Source organism: Alternaria dauci, chromosome 10 (assembly GCF_042100115.1).
Source record: "Alternaria dauci strain A2016 chromosome 10, whole genome shotgun sequence".
In the NCBI taxonomy this organism is placed as follows: domain Eukaryota; kingdom Fungi; phylum Ascomycota; class Dothideomycetes; order Pleosporales; family Pleosporaceae; genus Alternaria; species Alternaria dauci.
The window spans coordinates 600,370-618,010 of record NC_091281.1 but is presented as its reverse complement, the minus strand read 5'-3'; the positions used below and the strand labels follow the sequence as shown (position 1 = coordinate 618,010).

The 17,641-nt window shown below is 51.9% G+C and overlaps 7 protein-coding genes across 7 annotated transcripts; 4 read left to right on the top strand and 3 right to left on the bottom strand.

Moving 5' to 3' along the window:
- Window positions 1-578: 578 nt before the first annotated feature.
- ACET3X_009626 (uncharacterized protein) lies at window positions 579-1,669 on the bottom strand (the record flags this gene model as incomplete). The annotated part of the gene is made up of 3 exons (XM_069455762.1): window positions 579-1,013; window positions 1,071-1,409; window positions 1,463-1,669. 3 exons carry the CDS (start codon window positions 1,667-1,669, stop codon window positions 579-581), a joined length of 981 nt encoding a protein of 326 aa, XP_069302459.1.
- Window positions 1,670-2,528: 859 nt separating this feature from the next.
- On the top strand, window positions 2,529-3,849 carry ACET3X_009625 (uncharacterized protein; the record flags this gene model as incomplete). The annotated part of the gene is made up of 4 exons (XM_069455761.1): window positions 2,529-2,796; window positions 2,852-3,193; window positions 3,246-3,341; window positions 3,401-3,849. 4 exons carry the CDS (start codon window positions 2,529-2,531, stop codon window positions 3,847-3,849), a joined length of 1,155 nt encoding a protein of 384 aa, XP_069302458.1.
- A 513-nt stretch (window positions 3,850-4,362) lies between these two features.
- ACET3X_009624 (uncharacterized protein) lies at window positions 4,363-5,530 on the bottom strand (the record flags this gene model as incomplete). The annotated part of the gene is made up of 3 exons (XM_069455760.1): window positions 4,363-4,673; window positions 4,731-5,219; window positions 5,278-5,530. The coding sequence occupies 3 exons, from the start codon at window positions 5,528-5,530 to the stop codon at window positions 4,363-4,365; spliced, it is 1,053 nt and encodes a 350-aa protein (XP_069302457.1).
- A 1,280-nt stretch (window positions 5,531-6,810) lies between these two features.
- ACET3X_009623 (uncharacterized protein) lies at window positions 6,811-7,740 on the bottom strand (the record flags this gene model as incomplete). The annotated part of the gene is made up of 3 exons (XM_069455759.1): window positions 6,811-6,829; window positions 6,886-7,615; window positions 7,701-7,740. The coding sequence occupies 3 exons, from the start codon at window positions 7,738-7,740 to the stop codon at window positions 6,811-6,813; spliced, it is 789 nt and encodes a 262-aa protein (XP_069302456.1).
- Window positions 7,741-9,259: 1,519 nt separating this feature from the next.
- Window positions 9,260-11,689, top strand: ACET3X_009622 (uncharacterized protein). Its single transcript, XM_069455758.1, has 2 exons — window positions 9,260-9,337; window positions 9,703-11,689. Exon 2 carries the CDS (start codon window positions 9,704-9,706, stop codon window positions 11,540-11,542), a length of 1,839 nt encoding a protein of 612 aa, XP_069302455.1. The 5' UTR covers window positions 9,260-9,337; window position 9,703; the 3' UTR covers window positions 11,543-11,689.
- Window positions 11,690-12,150: 461 nt separating this feature from the next.
- Window positions 12,151-13,406, top strand: ACET3X_009621 (uncharacterized protein; the record flags this gene model as incomplete). The annotated part of the gene is made up of 3 exons (XM_069455757.1): window positions 12,151-12,204; window positions 12,317-12,789; window positions 12,836-13,406. 3 exons carry the CDS (start codon window positions 12,151-12,153, stop codon window positions 13,404-13,406), a joined length of 1,098 nt encoding a protein of 365 aa, XP_069302454.1.
- A 461-nt stretch (window positions 13,407-13,867) lies between these two features.
- Window positions 13,868-16,455, top strand: ACET3X_009620 (uncharacterized protein; the record flags this gene model as incomplete). Its single annotated transcript, XM_069455756.1, has 4 exons — window positions 13,868-14,508; window positions 14,561-15,197; window positions 15,600-15,712; window positions 15,786-16,455. 4 exons carry the CDS (start codon window positions 13,868-13,870, stop codon window positions 16,453-16,455), a joined length of 2,061 nt encoding a protein of 686 aa, XP_069302453.1.
- Window positions 16,456-17,641: the final 1,186 nt, after the last annotated feature.

Sequence of the window (17,641 nt, the reverse complement as noted above, 5' to 3'; positions counted from 1 at the left end):
GCGCATTGTTGGTCAAGAGCCTCGTGTTTCCGCCTTAAACGCTAGGCAAATATTGCTTTATAGATCTGTTGACTAAATTATGTGGATGAGCACTTTCGCGTGGAGGCTAGCGGACGAATGAAATATGTCCGAAAGGGCCTTCTTCGGATGCAACCACCTACGCACATGTTCCTCGTCAAACGATACAGATTACACCACCTTGAGACCTCGATACGAGCTTTTCCACGGGATGCAACAATATCTTAAAAATTAAAATTAAAGAAGAATTAATTCTGATTCAATTCTGAATTGATTCGCAATTAATTCACCCTAGCTGCTTGGCATGCTATCTCTGGGCGCGACCTTGGTCAGATGACGTGTATGCACGCTTTTCCAGAATTCTGACTCCCTTACGTCAAGTACAAGTCATGTCTTGGTCGAATGTAGAAGAGAAAAGTGGAGACACAACCTGCATTCGAGCACCAGCAACAACGAACGAACGATGGATCGAACATTGCTTCGACCGATGTTGTTTGCAATTCAGCTAGAGTCGGTATCACATGCTAATTCCATGTTAATTAAATTTACTAATGCGGCAATCAGCCCAAGAACTGCTTTACCGCCTCAAGACTCTGTTTGAAGTTGGACACTTCATCCATCGAGATGCCCAGCTCCTCCTTTGTGACAAAAAGACCTTGCTCTTTGATGTGGCCAAACCAATCTGTTACTGCCTCACCAAACAACACTCCGGTGACGGCCTCTTCTCCTGCCAGGCCAAACAACTGGCCGATTACCTCGGGCTTGACTTCAACATATACACCTTTCTTGCCTGAGACGATTTCCCACTGATGCAACGCCTCTCCCAGAGTGATTACCTCTGTGCACACGCCGACATACTTCCCATGTGTTAACTTGGGGTTAGCGAGAACCTGGCGTGCCCAAACACCAGGGTCTTTGGCCATATCGCCGGCCATGGGATAAACGGTCGCTGGATCCGACGGAACCATCCAAACATATGTCCCTGGCGCAGTGGCCTATTCGCAAATTGATCAGTCTTGTGATTGGGGCGCATTGCGATGGCATTGACTTACTATTGGCTGTGGCTTCAACATGCCAAAGAAGGCGAAATTGGATGGATAGAAACCAAACATCAGGAAGGTTGTCTTAGCAGCCAAATCTGGCATGTTTTTCCGGATATGATCGTCGACCTTGGCCTTGTAGTCGAAATGAGGAACGGGATATTTGCCTTTGGTGATTACATCTGCCGCAGGAAGTGTGCTCCAGATGTAATGCTCCAACGTCGGCACTTCGGCCGCCAGCTTCGCAAGCATGATACCCTGACGCTCTTCCACCTCACCAGCTCCTTTCTGGCCGGCGCCTTTGAAGAAAGCCTCCCACCATTGAGTCACCGCAAAGATGGCTTGCGCACCCTGTTCATGTCAGATACTGATCAACCAAAGAGCGTAAACAGTAAGTGACTTACAGCAAATGCCTTCCTGACAGACTCTTCGTCTTCATAGCTGGCTTGAACTACTTCCATACCCTCTGCAGCAAGTTTCTGCGCCTTTTCTCCATTAGGATTTCTAGTCACAGCGCGGACATGCCAGTCTCCTGTCTTCAGCAATCCGCGGGCGATAGAGCCACCCTGGTTGCCAGTCGCACCAGTAACGACGATAAGTTTCTTAGCCATATGTGGAAAGTGAACGCTATCTCTCCAAATTTTCGATACGGTAGGGTGGGAGATAACAGAAAGCTCGATTGTAGAACAAGGTGTGCACGTCCTAAGAGGGCAGCACAAACTCGAGGGAAAAGTGTTCGACTATGAATAGGAAAGATAACTCTCGAATACACGGAAAAGACCGGACGCACCCAAAACCAATTATTGTATGCTAGCCTTTTCTCGGTGTCTGAGAGTTTGGCTGAAGCAGTGTGGTATCATTGTTCACTGATTAGCCTTAGCAACTGAACTTTCGGGGAGTAAACGAAGCAGTAGCATCGTGTATCATCACCACTCTCAGAACTGAGGATCCGGCAGTTCAATCTTCGGGAGTATACTCGTAAATGTCCCGCAGAGTACGTGGGTAGCTCGGTCCGATGTTTCACAAATGCCCCGTTTCAACATATGTGACCCACCACTATGGGTCTTCATGCATTAGCTACGAAGGAGGGCGGTTGTTCGCATTGGTACCTAGGTAAACTGTACCCTAGAGGAATTCGCTGTATTCATGTGATTGTGAGAATACCGTAGACCTTAGCCGACAAGTATAGAACACGATTTACCTGTGTACAATGCGAAATAGCCAAGCTTCTTTACGCAGCCACGTAAGACGTTACGTTTGAGATCGCTCCTCACAGCTCGTACCACCGTGAACATATGCACCGCATACTACGTTGGTGAGATCGAAATGCGCCGACTTTTCGGTTTCCCGGTAACAAATGGACTTCCTTGAGCCTGTTATTACAGTAGGCGAGATCACTTCCAAATGATCAAGAACCACTTACATCTTGCCATCCTTTGCTGCTAGTTAATAGTATCATCATCTACCATAATGTCGAGAACTGCCAACGCCTTAGTGTGCCGCGCTGCACCAGCACTGCGCTCTACAGTACTGCAACCAGCTCGCTCGCCATGGCTTCGCAGGGGATTTGCCCAAGAAACGAGCTTCCCAAAGCCATTGAAGCTGAAGGGCGTTCTTAAACCTCTGAAGCAGTTCATGGTGACGCCCACTGTGGGCACCGAGTTTCCAGAGGCTAATCTCGTTGAGATGCTCAACGCACCTAACTCCGATGAGCTACTAAGAGACCTTGCAATCACAAGTAAGTACGCAAAAGACTCGCCTGTGGAAGACGGAGCTGACAGATGTCTCTGTAGTCTCCCGACGCGGAGTCGTCTTCTTCCGAGCCCAGAACAACATGACCAATGATCTCCAAAAAACACTGATCCAGCGCATGGGCGAGCTGGTGGGAAAGCCGAAGGAATCAACCCTACACATTCACCCCGTTCTCAACCCCCAGAGAGCATTGGGTGGCGACGACCTCCACATCAGCACCATCAACTCCAAGCAGAGGATAATGGCTCAGGGCAAGTCTGTGCCTCGTGATCTAGGGAACGCAAGGCAGGCGCTTGAGTCGTGGCACAGCGACATCCAGTCTGAACAAGTGCCTTCCGATTACACATGCTTACGACTCGTGGAGCTGCCCTCTGTTGGAGGAGGTATGTGTTCCTCAAATCATACCTTCATGCATCGTCCTGATGATCTTCTCAGACACATTGTGGGCATCTGGCTATGAGGTGTACGATCGCATCAGCGAGCCCATGCGAAAAATGCTGGAAGGAAAGACTGCCAACTACACCGCACCGTGTAAGTCAGATCGAGCAAAAGTCATCAAAGTCCTTACCCACTGACACGTCTCTCCGCAGTCTTTGAGAAGATCATCAAGATGAAGAACCTTCAAGTATACACCGACGCCCGTGGCCACCCCGAGAACGTTGGCAACCCTCTGAAGGCGGTACACCCGGTCATCCGCACGAACCCCGTGACCGGATGGAAGAGCGTTTTCGCCATCGGCGCCTACCCAGGCTCTATCAACGGCCTAACTCCTCCAGAGAGCGAAATGATCCTGAACTGGCTGATGGACATGGTACTCCGCAACCACGATCTACAGTGTCGCTTCAGGTGGCAAGGTCCAAATGACATGGCTATCTGGGACAACCGCAGTATGGTGCACAATGCTACCATGGACTATGATGAGTATGGCGATCGATTCGGATACCGTGTATGTGGCATCGGAGAGAAGCCCTACTTCGATCCAAACAGCAAGTCGATGCGCGAAGCATTAGCGGAAGAGGCCAAGGACGAGTCTTCGTGAGCGAAACAGAAGTTGCAAGGATTTATTATTTTGTCAAGCGATCTGAACTCTCTTTTTCTGTCAAAACTTAGTTTCGTGTAGTTGTCAAAATATAGCACCTGATTGTTGTCATTGGGGCTCTCCACTTCCTGTGCCGGGTGTTCGGAAAAATTGCCATTCGGTGAGACGCACGTGAAGAAACTTACATCCTGGCTCCAAGGAAGTGCTTTCGTTGGACTCCTGGCCGTGGCGTATCCAGTCTGCTGCGACGAGATCGGCTGAGATGTCGATAGTCGCGCGTCGTCATTATCAGCGCATCTGGAAGATTTGCCTGTGATCGGAAGAAGTCCTCGCGATGAAGCTTCCTAAGGGGCACGCTAACTCCAGCGCTAGGGCCGCCCCGGGTAGGGCCAATGTACGAATACGATGAACACAAGCCCAACATCAAGCTCCGATCTGCTCGAAGCAAGCCCACACTGCCTAGCGAAGCAGCACTCCGAACATGGTACAGATGTTCATTCAAATCTATTGAAGCTACGAAGACGTGTTTATACGCGATTGAATGCTGCTTATGATGGTTTCCTCCAACCCCGCAAATCCAGGTTGACCCATGTCCTTCAGCAGCGCTTCCGCCTTTCCTCGGGGTCCAATTTCTGCCAGCGGAAAATCTAAGCCCTCGAGTTTCTTTTGGGTTTTGTGGCCCGAGACAGCTTTCGCGAAGATGTCGAAAAACTCGTTGATGGAATATGGAGCGGCAAAAGCGAAAATGCGCTCATCGGTGGTAGTCGGATGGATCAAGCCGGCTACATGAAGCCGAGCGACGTCCTGCACGTGCACATAGTAGACTGCTCGAGTATTAGCCGCCGCTTAAGCTGCACAAACGAATGACAGGGATTACGTACAACGCTGGACGTGTTTGATAGAGTCGACATCGCCGTCAAGAATCTGGAGCGGGATTCTCGCAGTAGACGGAAAGCCCTGGTGAGCCACATCCAATGGACTCCCGTAGATAGTACAGGGTAGCACCGCGTTGACAGAAAAGTGCGGCTTGTTGGTCCTCACCCACTCCCAGAAAGCTTTTTCTGACGCTACCTTGGAAGCAAAGTAGGCGATCATAAACTTATGCATGGGCGGAAGAGCGTCGGGAATACTCTTACATAAGGCCAGTGTTTGCTCGTCATATTCATCTGCAGACACTGTATCGGTTCCACGGTATGCTTGCAGCGAGCGGACTGCAGCGGACGACGACGTCAGAACGAATCGCTTCACACTGGGTTCCTTAGCCGCGGCCTGCAGACAACTCAGTGTTCCGGCCACTGTGGTTCTAATCAACTCGTCTGGTGTCACATCCATGCTCCGCACTGAGGCCACGTGCGCGATGCCGGACACGCCTGAATAGTGGAGTTTCGTCAGTATTGGAGCATTGCGACCTCGAGACGGGGATCATACCTGAGACCGCGTCATCAAATGCGCCAGGCTCTCTCATGTCCTTGACGGTGATGAGTTCAAACTTGTCCTTGCCATACTTTTGCGAGAAAAGATCTACGAGCCATTGATGTTTGGCCGCGTCTCGGACTGTGCCTCGCACTTTGTAGCCTTGTTGGAGAAGCTGGTCTGCAACGTGAGCACCAACGAAGCCGTTTGACCCCGTAACGAGGACGGTGGAGCCTGGAGTGATAGCGGGACTATCAAAAACGGCCATCGTGGAATAAAAAACTTCGCAGTTGTGTTGTACACTCACTAGTTCTTTGGTAAACTCTATGGAGTGGTGTAGAGAGATAGACGGCTATCTCATCCTGAACTACTTCTTGTTGTGAGGACACCATTTTGTAAACAATGGCACAGTAAGACAGTTGCGGTCATCAGTTGTCCTCGGGGGATTAATCATGTCGTGCATCCAAATGGCACTATCCGTATTCAGATGTCGGACGATATTACAATGGCTGACATAGTGATCAAACTTGTTCTGTACTGGTTTAGCAACCCCCTCTCGGGCACCTAACTCTAAAACACGCCGAGCTCGGTAGTTCCTGACACTTTGAGAGCCCCTGACTCGACATTCGATATTAGATAAGTTGCAGCCATCTCTGCGACAATGGAGGGCAGGAGCAAAGATGCATCGCGTTGATTGTGGTTGTGCTTTTCTTGCGTTACGAACGCTTGCACGCGTCGAAGAGGTTACCACGTCGTCGCAGGTACCACTCGAAACCGCAATCCAAGTCACGTCTTCTGCGGAACAACCCTGCCTCACCGTATTGAGCTGCGAACGATGCCGCCAGCAGCGACTCCCTCTTACCGCTGTCACTATCCTATGCGCCCATCTGGTTGACTGGCTGTGTCGGTTATGGAACCTGAAGGACAAGGATGCTACCGATACCTCCACGGATGCCAGCAGCGCCAATACGACTACAACGACGAACAACACCAGCGAAAGTCAACACGCAAATCTGCCCTGGAAGTTTTCTCTCGGTAGCTACGATCTCGCGGACGACGAAGCCGATGCGCTCAGTAACGAATTGATGACATTGCGACTCACTGGTTTCTCCGCAGTGTTGGGCTCCCTTGAGGCTGCGCTCGTCACATCTGGGCACGCTCCCTGTGTTCCTTCTTCACCCGGGGGCACCAACAGCACGGCCAGCGACATATCGGCTTTTGCGCCAGCTTGTCTTGAACTCATCCGAGCGAATCTCCGTCTGGTGCGCGCATGCATCCGACGCCTCAAAGCGCGCTCGCTACTGAATAACGACGGGACCAGCGCTTCCTTCTAGCATCAGTCGCGGCCACATACCAGACTTGGAGCCTTCAATGAGATGATCTGTGATGGCGTTTGCCGTCATGGATTCGAGCACGCCCTGGGGCATGGCAAAGCTCACATTCAGCACACGTCGCGCCATAAACCAATTCTGAGACCGGATTTGAAGGTATGTATGCATTACATGTCCATTATTTCATCAGATTTATCAAAGTTCTATATCATGGCTCTCATTGAGCGAGGTATCCCCTTTGTCTAGTTAGCCTTTCATGCGCTTGTTGATATCGAAATTGAAGAGAACATACCCATCCAATACTAGTGACTGACCAAACATGTAGCTGCTCATGGGCCCTGCCAGAAACGCCACTGCATCAGCAACCTCTTCCGGCTGTCCCAGCCGGCCTGCAGGCACACGTTCGCGCACAAGGTTACCGATGAAAGTCTTGATCTGCTCCGAAGAGTCGATGGTAGGAGACGCAATATAACCAGGGCAGAGCGCGTTGATGCGGATTTGCTGTGGCGCATACAGCACACCCTCAGAACGTGTCAAACCAAGAATAGCGTGACGACCCGCTACATAGGCACCAGCAGCGATTCCAGGTGGCGAAGCAGCGAAGGCATATACCGAGCAGACGTGCACGATGCTTCCACGCCCATACCGCCAATCGCGAGGCTCCTGGCGCAGCATCTGCCGAAGCTCGGCCCGGTGCCACAACCACAAAAGTGTCACGTGGTCTTTAAGATGAGCTTCGAATGCGGCGGGCACTGTGTCAGGACTGCCGCCCATCGGCCCACCGAAGCCTGCATTGTTGATGGCAAAGTCGATTCGCCCGAAGCGCGATGCAGCTTGCTGAACAGCGGCCTCGACGGCCTCTTCGGTGCTGCATTCGGTGGACACGCTCAGCACGTCTGTCACTTTGTACTGCAATGCTAGCTTCTCGATGGTTTCTTGCAGGCCGGCTTCGTTGGTATCGACGAGCGCGAACTGGCGAACACCATGCTGGGCCAGCGAGTATGCTGCGCTCTGGCCGAAGCCTGCCACTGAGTCAGTCGTCTTTTTCCTTGGTTGTACGATATATCTCTGAGGACCATGATGGATAGAAAACAAAACTTTACCTACCAGACCCCGCTTCTGTGATGAGAGCTGCTCCTGAAAGCATTTTCGATATGATGATCTTCGTAGCTGCATCTTCATCCCGTGGATCTCAATGTTGTTTTATCGTGATCATGCATCGTCGTCGGGACTTTCTGACTCGGTGAATTCATAAATGCACCGATCGAGTTAGTCGATTCCGCCTCAAAATCCAAACACTAGCGCGGAGCCGGGTGGAGAGGAATGATCTCGGGAAAACACCCCGCATGAAGTGCGGCACGCTATTCTGTCAGCTTGAAACGCCGGATATCGAGCCGCTATCGCTCTGTTGAATTTGAAACCGACTCATATGTAATGGCCTTGCTTACGACGCTCTGTCAACGCGTTTGATTGAATTCGGGCAACCTGTTTTTGGCAGCCCCTAAACGCTATCCGGCTGATCCCGGATTGATCAGAGGAAAGGTTTCTAAGCCGCCTAAACATCCTTATTGATCGATAACCCTTTATGTTATTACCCAAGAAGGCAACATGCAGTTGGTGAGTTGCTTCAATCTGATCTTTTGGGGGTGTTGATGTCTCAGGAGGTTCTGGGCGGCGGTAAATTTCTTCCATCTGATCAATCCGGGGCCAGCCGAATAGTGTTTGAGGCCTGCCAGTAAAAGTTTCCCCTTGAATCTTGAATTAATATGTCGCTTAAAATTCCAAGAATTGCGCTGACGAAGGAGGTCCTGCATATTGCGGTACGCACCGAGACCGCTACGATACAACCGGGCTGGTCCTAGTATAGACTCGATTATCATGAGTATTGAGTTTGAACTGTGGAGTCTTCGATGACATATTCCTAAAACTATTAGCCAGCTTAGTGAAACACAGGTGTGAACGAAAAGGTCGGACGAGAGGAGAGATTTGCGCGACTCTCGTAGCATGTTCGCATACAAAGATCGCAAAAGTTGACCTTCTCCAGACCATGCAACTGCAGGTTCGCCATGGATGTGGTCAAATCCGAATACCTATTCCCACTGCATCGTGTCATGTTACAATCGACAAGTCCTTCGTCGACGCTCTGATGTTGACTCTCAGTTCAGCGTGCATTTGCCTTGATCTTTACGAACTGTCGAACGTCGTCTTTCGGTTCGTAGGGAAGCAACGATAAGAAAACCGAGCGGGATCAGAACACTTCATCACTCTCCACGCTGGCCCTAAGCGTTATTATCCTTGAGATCCCCGATTGCGGTCCTCAATACTGCACGTTGGCGAAAACATGGGGTATCGTTTCGCGTTCGGTTACTGGACGAAGGGATGCGAGTACACCTGGCATCATGTCACTCGTGCGTGCGCGGAGAGGTTTGGGGGGTAGCAGTGGTCGCGACGGCTACCATGTCTTGCCAGCATTAAGTCGCAATCAACGGAAAGGTGGTGGCGCGTCTACAGTTGGAAGATGACAACACGTCCAGGCGTCGTCCAGAGGCGTGAAGTGGATCGGCCGGTGACGAAAAGCTAGCGCTGCTGTTTCTTGGCACACTAGCGCTAAACAGCTCACACCGTCCTCTTGCTGATTCACGATCTCAACGCTACCTTCGTCCCTCATTATTATCATCTTGGCTCTGTGTTTTGGATAGACCCTTTCCTATCGCTTAGCGGGCGTTGACCGCTTCGTCGACTTAGTAAGACATACCCCACTCTAGACTCCCTTCAACAGCAGCCGATACACCATACCTACGCTGCGTAGCCAGGACAGGTGAGATGGCAGGTGTTAGACACTTTGCCTCTTCCCTGCGACACAGCGGGCTCGAAGTGCGCATCATTACCAGCGGCACGTACAAAGAAACATTGTTTCTCAGCTGATGCAGCCACGAAACGCCCTGTTACAAACCACCAAGGCAGCCTTATGAGTGGATCATCTACGGCTAACTGTTGCCTACTTCTGACGCTGTCGCCTGCTGCCTGCCGCTCGTTTGAGTGTGAAATTGGAGCGACTTTGCAAACGATCTACCCGACGCAATCCTTCCAGGATACTGACGGCAACCAGAATGGACCCCTTTAGATACCGTAAGGCTTATGAGGCAATGGTACATACAACACAACTCATCGAAGAACGTCTGAATCAAGATGTGCAGCTCAACGAAGAAGGCGCAGTCCAAGGCGACGCACCACAGGTTGCTTTCCAGGACCAAGATCCGGACAGCATGGATTGGACACCTACGGAATCGAATACTCCGCCTCCAGAGTGTGGACCACCGCCAGGTCTATCTAAGAGGATGCGCCACCTTCTACCTGGTGGTGGCGATGGGGACCTCCGGGCTGAAGATCGCGGCGAGAACGCAGTTCTTATACACAAGCTCAAAGAAGGAAAGATAATGGATGAATGTATCGATAAGCTGGTCCACGATCTACCGGACGTCTTGAACTATCAAAAGTCACTTTCATTCACACCTTCTACGATTGAAGTGCCGAAAGATTTTGGATTACAGCTCAGTATCTCGATAAACCACCACCTCGCTCAGATAGAGGATCGCAAGGCACTGGAGAAATACCGCAGACTACTTGGCCATCGTAAGGATGTGAATAAGAAGAAAGCTGTGAAGCTTGGATTTGATCCTGTAGACTTGATCAAGAAGCAGGCTGTAGCCTTTGGAAAGGATACGCCCAAACCCGTCTGCACACTGGATAACGACATACATTCTATCTTCCGCCTAGAGAACTGGCACGGATGTCCAGATGGGATCTATGAGGTCTTGAGACCGGCTCTGCAACTAGCTACTCTGATGTTGACATCTCGAGCGACTGCTCACTTCTGGCACACGTTGGTGTTTGGCAAAAGGGAGCATTGTGAGGAGACGTCCGCAGCATACGGCCAGCCTTGTTTTCGTATCAAAGAGGACGTAGCATGGTCTGAAGAACACCATGCGACGTTCAAGGGTTTCTTGGACAACCAGGTTGACACGGTTCATTTTTACTTCCACCACGATCCTCTACCGCCAGAGACGGCATACGCTTCAATGGGCCTCGTCAAGGACTACAAGGAAGGATTGATGCGAAAAATCAACCACAAGTGTCATACAAGTCGTATTTGTCTTCATTCAGACTTCTACACTACCGCGAAGAAGCTCAGCTTACTACGATATCGAGAGCCGGCGATGGTGCTGCGATACAACATGTTTCTCGCCACTTGTTTGGCGCACGAGGTTGCACACTTTTGTGAAGTGTCTGGGCCGCACCACGATCATCCACTTCTCTCCGAGCCCGAGGTCTTCTTTGGCGACAACATGTGGACGGAGAGTGGAATCGCTTTCGAGCTCAAGATTTTCGGTGGACGCATACATCCTCTGTCAAGCCGGATCGATTGCAAGTTCGGGTTAGCTTGTCTCGACTACCCGCTCAAAGAGCTCTACGATAAGGACGACAACGTCCTATATGCGCTGCCAATGGATTACATCCTTAAGCTTCAGCAGAAAGAAACATGGGAACAAGACTTCAGCGAGGCTGGCCCCGATGTCTTCTTCGTTCCACGCACTGGTGGCCGCTCAATCGAGATCAACGGTACCAACCTCATGATCTGGGAAGATGAAAACGATGCGGATATCTCTGATCATATCGACAACGAGGAAACGGAATGGATGCGCATGGACGATGGATCGATTACGAAGAACCCCAAAGCAAACAATCGCAAACCGCAGCGACAACCCGTAGTGCCACGATGGAATCCATACAGCAACCAAAAGAAGAAGCATAATGTCGAAGCGGGAGGCCCTTGTGTCTCGAAAGAAGTTGTGGAAATTGAAGATGAAAGAGGGAAAGCAGAACAGGGGTTGCAGCCTCCTGAAGATGGGGAGTTAAGCAAGGGTGCTTCTGATCAAGATATGGTATGATTGAATACGGCGTTTATGACAGAGGAAAGAGGAGGGATGGTTGCATTCGCATTTAGCACCAGCTTTTGGATACCACTGCATCTGTGTAGGGCGTTGTTGCTTTGTACTACATTATCATTAGCATGACTTGTTTGCACGCACCTGGGGCTTCAATTAGAGTGATGTTCGCCAACGCGTCCGACTCTTGATTCGTGTCTCTTAGTCAACGCCAGAACTTGTCTCCTTATGGCGTGTCTCATCACTGGGCTCCGTGTAATCTAGTGTTTCGCGCAATCATTATAGAATCCCAAGGCATGCGGACTGTCTTCCATCAAGGCTTATCGCATCGCCTTCGATTCGCTGCCCATAGAATCCACCAGGGAGCTTGGATCCGTTGCGATCCTGATACGAGACCATTTGTGATCTTGATCCGTGAGTTGGCAAATGGTGGTGAAGCGCTGAGCCTATGTCTAGGCTAGTCGAGTTAGGCTAGCGTGATGAATGATGTCCTAAGCGAGGTGAATCTTGGCAGAGTCACTGGAGCCCGAATTCTGCTTCCTACAACGACGCACGCCTATCGTTTCCTACCCTCGCCGAACGTTCACCTCCACCCTTTCGACGACTTCACGATGGCGGACACCCAGAAAGATGCGCTGTTCAAGAAGGTGCAGATCGACGCCCTGGTACGTAGCAAAAGTGCAAAGCCAGTACCCCACTGTGCGCCCCGCCATTGTGCTAGAAGGACAGCTCCATAGAGGGCTGTTGTGACTACGGGAGACTGACTATGGCCCGCAGGTCGCGATCAAGATTGCTACCGCAAGCGGCAAGTCCTTCCCCTCGCTTGCGACTGGCAGCATAGTCGGCATGGAGAAGGACGGCGTACTGGAAATCACAAACTCGTTCCCCTTCCCCGAAGTAAACGCTGCGGCACAGGCGGATGGCCAGAACGACACCGTCGCGAACCTCGCTGCTGGTGCCCCCCGCGCCAAGCAGAACATTGCATACGGCAACGAGATGATCAAGTTTCTCCGGGAGGTCAACGTGGACGCGAACAACGTGGGCTGGTACACGAGCACAAGCATGGGCAACTTTGTCAACTTGAGCACCATCGAGAACCAGTTCTACTACCAGAGCCAGCCGAACGAGAGGACTGTCGCTTTGATCTACGATGTGAGCAGGAGTTCACAGGGCACCCTCAACCTGCGCGCATACAGGCTCTCGCCCTCGTTCATGACGGCATACAAGGAGGGCAAGTTTACGACTGAGAGGTGTGTGCAGGCGATTCTACGGTTTGGGCGAAACTGACAATACCAGCCTCCAGAAGAGCGGCCTCCGATACCACGACATCCTGGTCGAGCTTCCAGTGACTATCCGCAACTCGCACCTCCTCACCTCGCTCCTACACCAGCTACCCTCGGATGCGCCCAAGGAAGAACTCAAGTTCCCACCCAACCTAGCCGCCCTGCAGCAAGACCCAAACACGCCCCAGCCTCCCCTCTTCCCCAACTTCGACTCGCTCGATCTCTCAATCGACCCCTTCCTTGAGAAGACGTGCGACTTGCTCCTCGAAAGCATCGAGAACCACCACACCGAGATCAACAACTACCAATACTACCAGCGATCGCTCGCCCGTGAGCAGGCCAAGATCACCGCATGGCAGCAGAAGCGCAAGGCGGAGAACGCGGCGCGCACGGCGTCAAAGCAGCCCCTCCTTCCCGAGGATGAATGGCAAAGGCTGTTCAAGCTGCCGCAGGAGCCCAGCCGACTGGAGACGCTCCTCAACTCGAGACAGGTGGAGCAATACTCGAGGCAGGTGGATGGATTCACGGCAGGCGTCACGTCCAAGATGTTTGCTGTCAAGAGCAATCTTCTTCCTGGGGAGTAGAGGGTGGTAGATGCGGTTGTGTTTCATGATTATGCTTCTCTTCGTCACGGCATGGGCATGGCGTTGCGGTTTAGCGGTCCCTTTGACGGGACTGGATTTGATCTTTAGACGGAAGGACGAGGATGATTATGCAAAGGGGGCATTTGTAGCGTTTGCCCATGTGTTCCGATGCCAAAAGTTGCAAGTGCTGCAAAAGCAGTCAAGTTCAAGGCTGCTCAGCTGGGCGGCTGAATGCTGTTCTAAGCGTGGGAGGCTATCGCCACGTAGAGTCGAAACAGACAATGAAGTAATCAACACCCTTTTGCAACAACTATAGCAGTCCTTTGTGCAGGCAAAAATGTGTGTGTCTACGACTGTCGTACGCGCCAACTCTGATTAACCGGACATTGGATCATCGGAGCATCTGCCTCTCTCACGAAAACGGCTTGGGGGCTAAAGCAGCGTCCACCACCGGCGCCATCATGCAACAGGCCTCCTCACCTGTCCTCCAGCAGCTCCGGTCGCTGCACCCTGGTGCTCTTCAAACGCTCCACCAGTCGCCCGACGGAACGCTATACCCCCACAATCACGTCCTCCCGGAGCTTCAGAACCTCGACGCGAGCGATGTATACCAGCAACAGTACGCCCTGAGCGCACCACAGCATCCCCAACCGCCGCCACATGGCCACGCCCACGCGCATGCCCACGCGCTGCCAGTGCATTTCGAGCAGCATGCGCTTCCGCCCTCAGGCCCGTACCCGCCTTTTCAGCCGGCGGGCTATCAACATGGCGCAAGTCCACGATTCATGAACGCGCCCCCTCCCCCGCTGCAAGACCACGCGCAGCCATACCACGCGTCTCCTCCCCAGGCGGTCCAGCGCCCAGTTCAACAGCTGCCTCTGCCACCGCCTGCACCGCCGATACTCGCAGCACCCCAACCGCTGCCACGGCATGTTGACCAAGCGCCTGTGCCGCACAAGCACGAGAGTCGGGAGGACGACTCTCCATTGTCCAACCATGGCCAGTTCCAGGGCCTGAAGCTCATCCCCAACCCGCCAGACTTGGAGCAGTGGAGAGAGAGGCTATTCCACGTGGATGACATGATCACCCTGACTGAGGAGCAGTATGGTCTCTCTCGCTCGGCACTTGAAGCCACGCACTAATCTTGATTGTAGATTCCAGACCTACTTCCCCCACATCGACAACGTCTACTCGCATCGCTCGACCCAGCGGCATAAACGCAAGCGCTTCGTATCACACTACTGGGACTGTCGACTCAAGGGGCGGCCACCAGGAACCAAAAAGTCGACAGACCCAGACAAGAAAAAGAGGAAGAGAATTGCGAGAGAGCGGGATCTATGCGATGTCAAGATCAAGATCACCGAGTTCTTCGACCGCCGCGAGTATGAGGAACAGCTTGGTCGGCGACCCCCAGGCACGGAAAACGATCCGCCTAGCCCGATAGCATCAAACATGCCAACAAACCCAGGTCGTGGTGGAAGCCAGAATCAGAACCCGCACTTCTTCGGACAGCCACCGTTACTGCCACAGCAACCGGCTGGAACTTGGGATGTACCTCCAAACATGGCTTCTCAGTCAGGGATGAACATGCAGGAATACCCAACACCATCTGGCCCTTCGCCCAAGAAGTTCTACACATTCCAGAGAGTCAATGGGAATGGCGGGAATGGCAAAGGCGATGGCGTTGCCGGGCCACATAAACACACACTCGAGGAGAGTGATCGCGTGAAGAAGAATAGCGTCGTCAGGTGGCAGGCAAAGATCGACAAAGACGATAGGAGGAGAATGCAGGTAAGCCTTCATGATCTCGTTCGATTTCAGACTCCATGCTCCTGTTGTGCCGACCCATCTGGCCATGACCATATGCAATGGCGATCCACTCAGCGTGCATCAAAATGACGTATGCACTTGATCTGCGGGCAAAGAACATGGACGACCCCCAGCACTCGAATTTGCACAGTTGTTTATGACCCCTTACTCGCTCCATGCCCTGATTCCCACATTCTCACATGGTTCATGAACTCTGTATCCAAATTCGTTCGCACATTACCCCGCCGTTTACCCTCTCCCTGCACCCATCATCCCATCAGTTTAAACACTACATCCCGCTCAAGTCTTGCTTCATTCCAATCACAGTTGTCGCTGCAAACTACTAGTATACCTGCTCGATACAAAATGACCGACACCAACCAGGGCGGAGATCCTTCCAAGAAGACGTACCACAAGAAAGCGACCGGCAATGCTTTGACGACAGTCAAGAACCATTCGAAAGAGGACGACCTTAAGTTATATGGCAGCGCGTTCTGGTAAGCAATGTCCTCTTGGTGCACAGCAACAAAAGCGCTTTGATTTCACATTCACGGTCCTAACATCAGTCAGCCCCTTTGTGCAGCGCGTGTGGATATCATTAGAGCACAAGCAGATACCCTACCAATACATCGAAGTGGATCCCTACAAGAAGCCCCAAAGCCTCCTCGACGTCAACCCACGCGGTCTAGTACCCGCCCTCCGACACGGTCCAACATGGTCAACTCACGAATCCACAGTCATCATGGAGTACCTCGAAGACCTCCAAGCCGGACCCCAACTCCTTCCTCCAGATGCACAGACGCGCGCTACCTCGCGCCTCTGGTCCGACCACATCAACCGCCATATCATCCCATGGTTCTACAAGCTCCTCCAAGCCCAAGACTCCAACGACCAAGTCTCCCACGCAAAAGAACTGCGCGATCAAATCGGCAAGCTAGTCGATGCCGCACATCCGAACGGGCCTTTTTTTCTCGGCCCCCAAATCTCTTTTGTGGATGTACAGATTGCGCCGTGGGTGCTGCGGTTGCGCAGGGTGTTGGGGCCGTATAGGGGCTGGCCTGAGGCTGAAGAGGGGAGTAGATGGAAGAGGTGGATCGATGCGATTGAGGCGGATAGGAGTGTCAAGATGACGACTAGTACTGATGAGCTCTATTTGGATAGTTATGAGCGGTATGCGGAGAATAGGCCGGGGACGAGTCAGCTTGCGGATGCTGTTAATAGTGGGAGGGGGCTGCCCTGAGTGTGTGTTGGTACATGTTGATGTTATGGTATTGGTGAGACATGCTTGTTGTGTTGCCAGGTATGGTATGGTGGATGGTGTAACTTGAGACTGGGAAGCTAGGTGGAACTTTCCAAATATTGTTAGGTAGTCAATGCATGCTGATTGCAATGTTCTGGTTGTGACAATCTGAGAAATACTCGAATAAGTAAGATGGATACTCGTTGGATCGAGCGTGACCTAACTTATCTGAAGTATTGGTTCACAATTGTTGGTGCACATGAGGTTCTCTACTCTGAAGTGTGACGATTCACAGCTGTATGTACCATGACGGCCAGGACTCAGAAATGTTTATGCTGGAACCAAAGGCCATAACACAACATAGGGTAGCTAGAAGCAGGAAGAGACTACAGAGGTATCAAAACACCGTCAGGACAGTATCCCCGAACCGCTTCAGTGCTTTCTCTGCGTCTCTCTTGGAAATTTCCATTACTCCCATCCCGATTCTCACAAACACGAGCCTATGTTCCGCTGCCGCTGCCGTTTCTTGATGACCCTCTTCAAATCCTTCAAACGGCTTGAGCAGCAAACCTTGAAGCTCTAGTCTGCCATTCACAGACTGGTAATGCCGCCATGGATAAGCGGTACGAATGACAACAAAGAAAAGAGGTGTGTCGAAGCCGTCGGCCAGAATCGACGATGAAAGTCTGACCGTATCATCGAGCAGACAAGAACAAATATCCTCTTCGGTCCACTGATCTTCCTGGTCCCAGCCGGGACCACAACTGACGTGAAAGCTTTTAGTAGTGTATAAACGGGGAAGTTCCTTTCCAAATATACAGTATGGCAGGTCTTTTCTTTCCTTGTATGCTCTCCACATGCCGTCGAGTGGAAGCAATGGTGCTCGCAGCGTAATGTGTCCTCCTGATACCATGCCCCTAGGATCGTCTGTAGTGGGGTAGACGCGGGCGTCCAACATCACGGCCACTTCCTCCATGTCGCATAGAGCCTGCGATCTGGTTGCAAAGTCATGCACCATGCCTTCGAGAGATGCCCAAGACCAAGATGATGGGTTTGATTGAGAGCTTTCGTGCGAATCTGGACGGGTCCCGTGTTCGGTCCACCAAAGTAGGCTCGTTGGCATATGCGATTCCCAAAGCCCCGCAAGGTAGTTATCTTGGTTGCTCTCGAAGAATCGCGTCAAGCT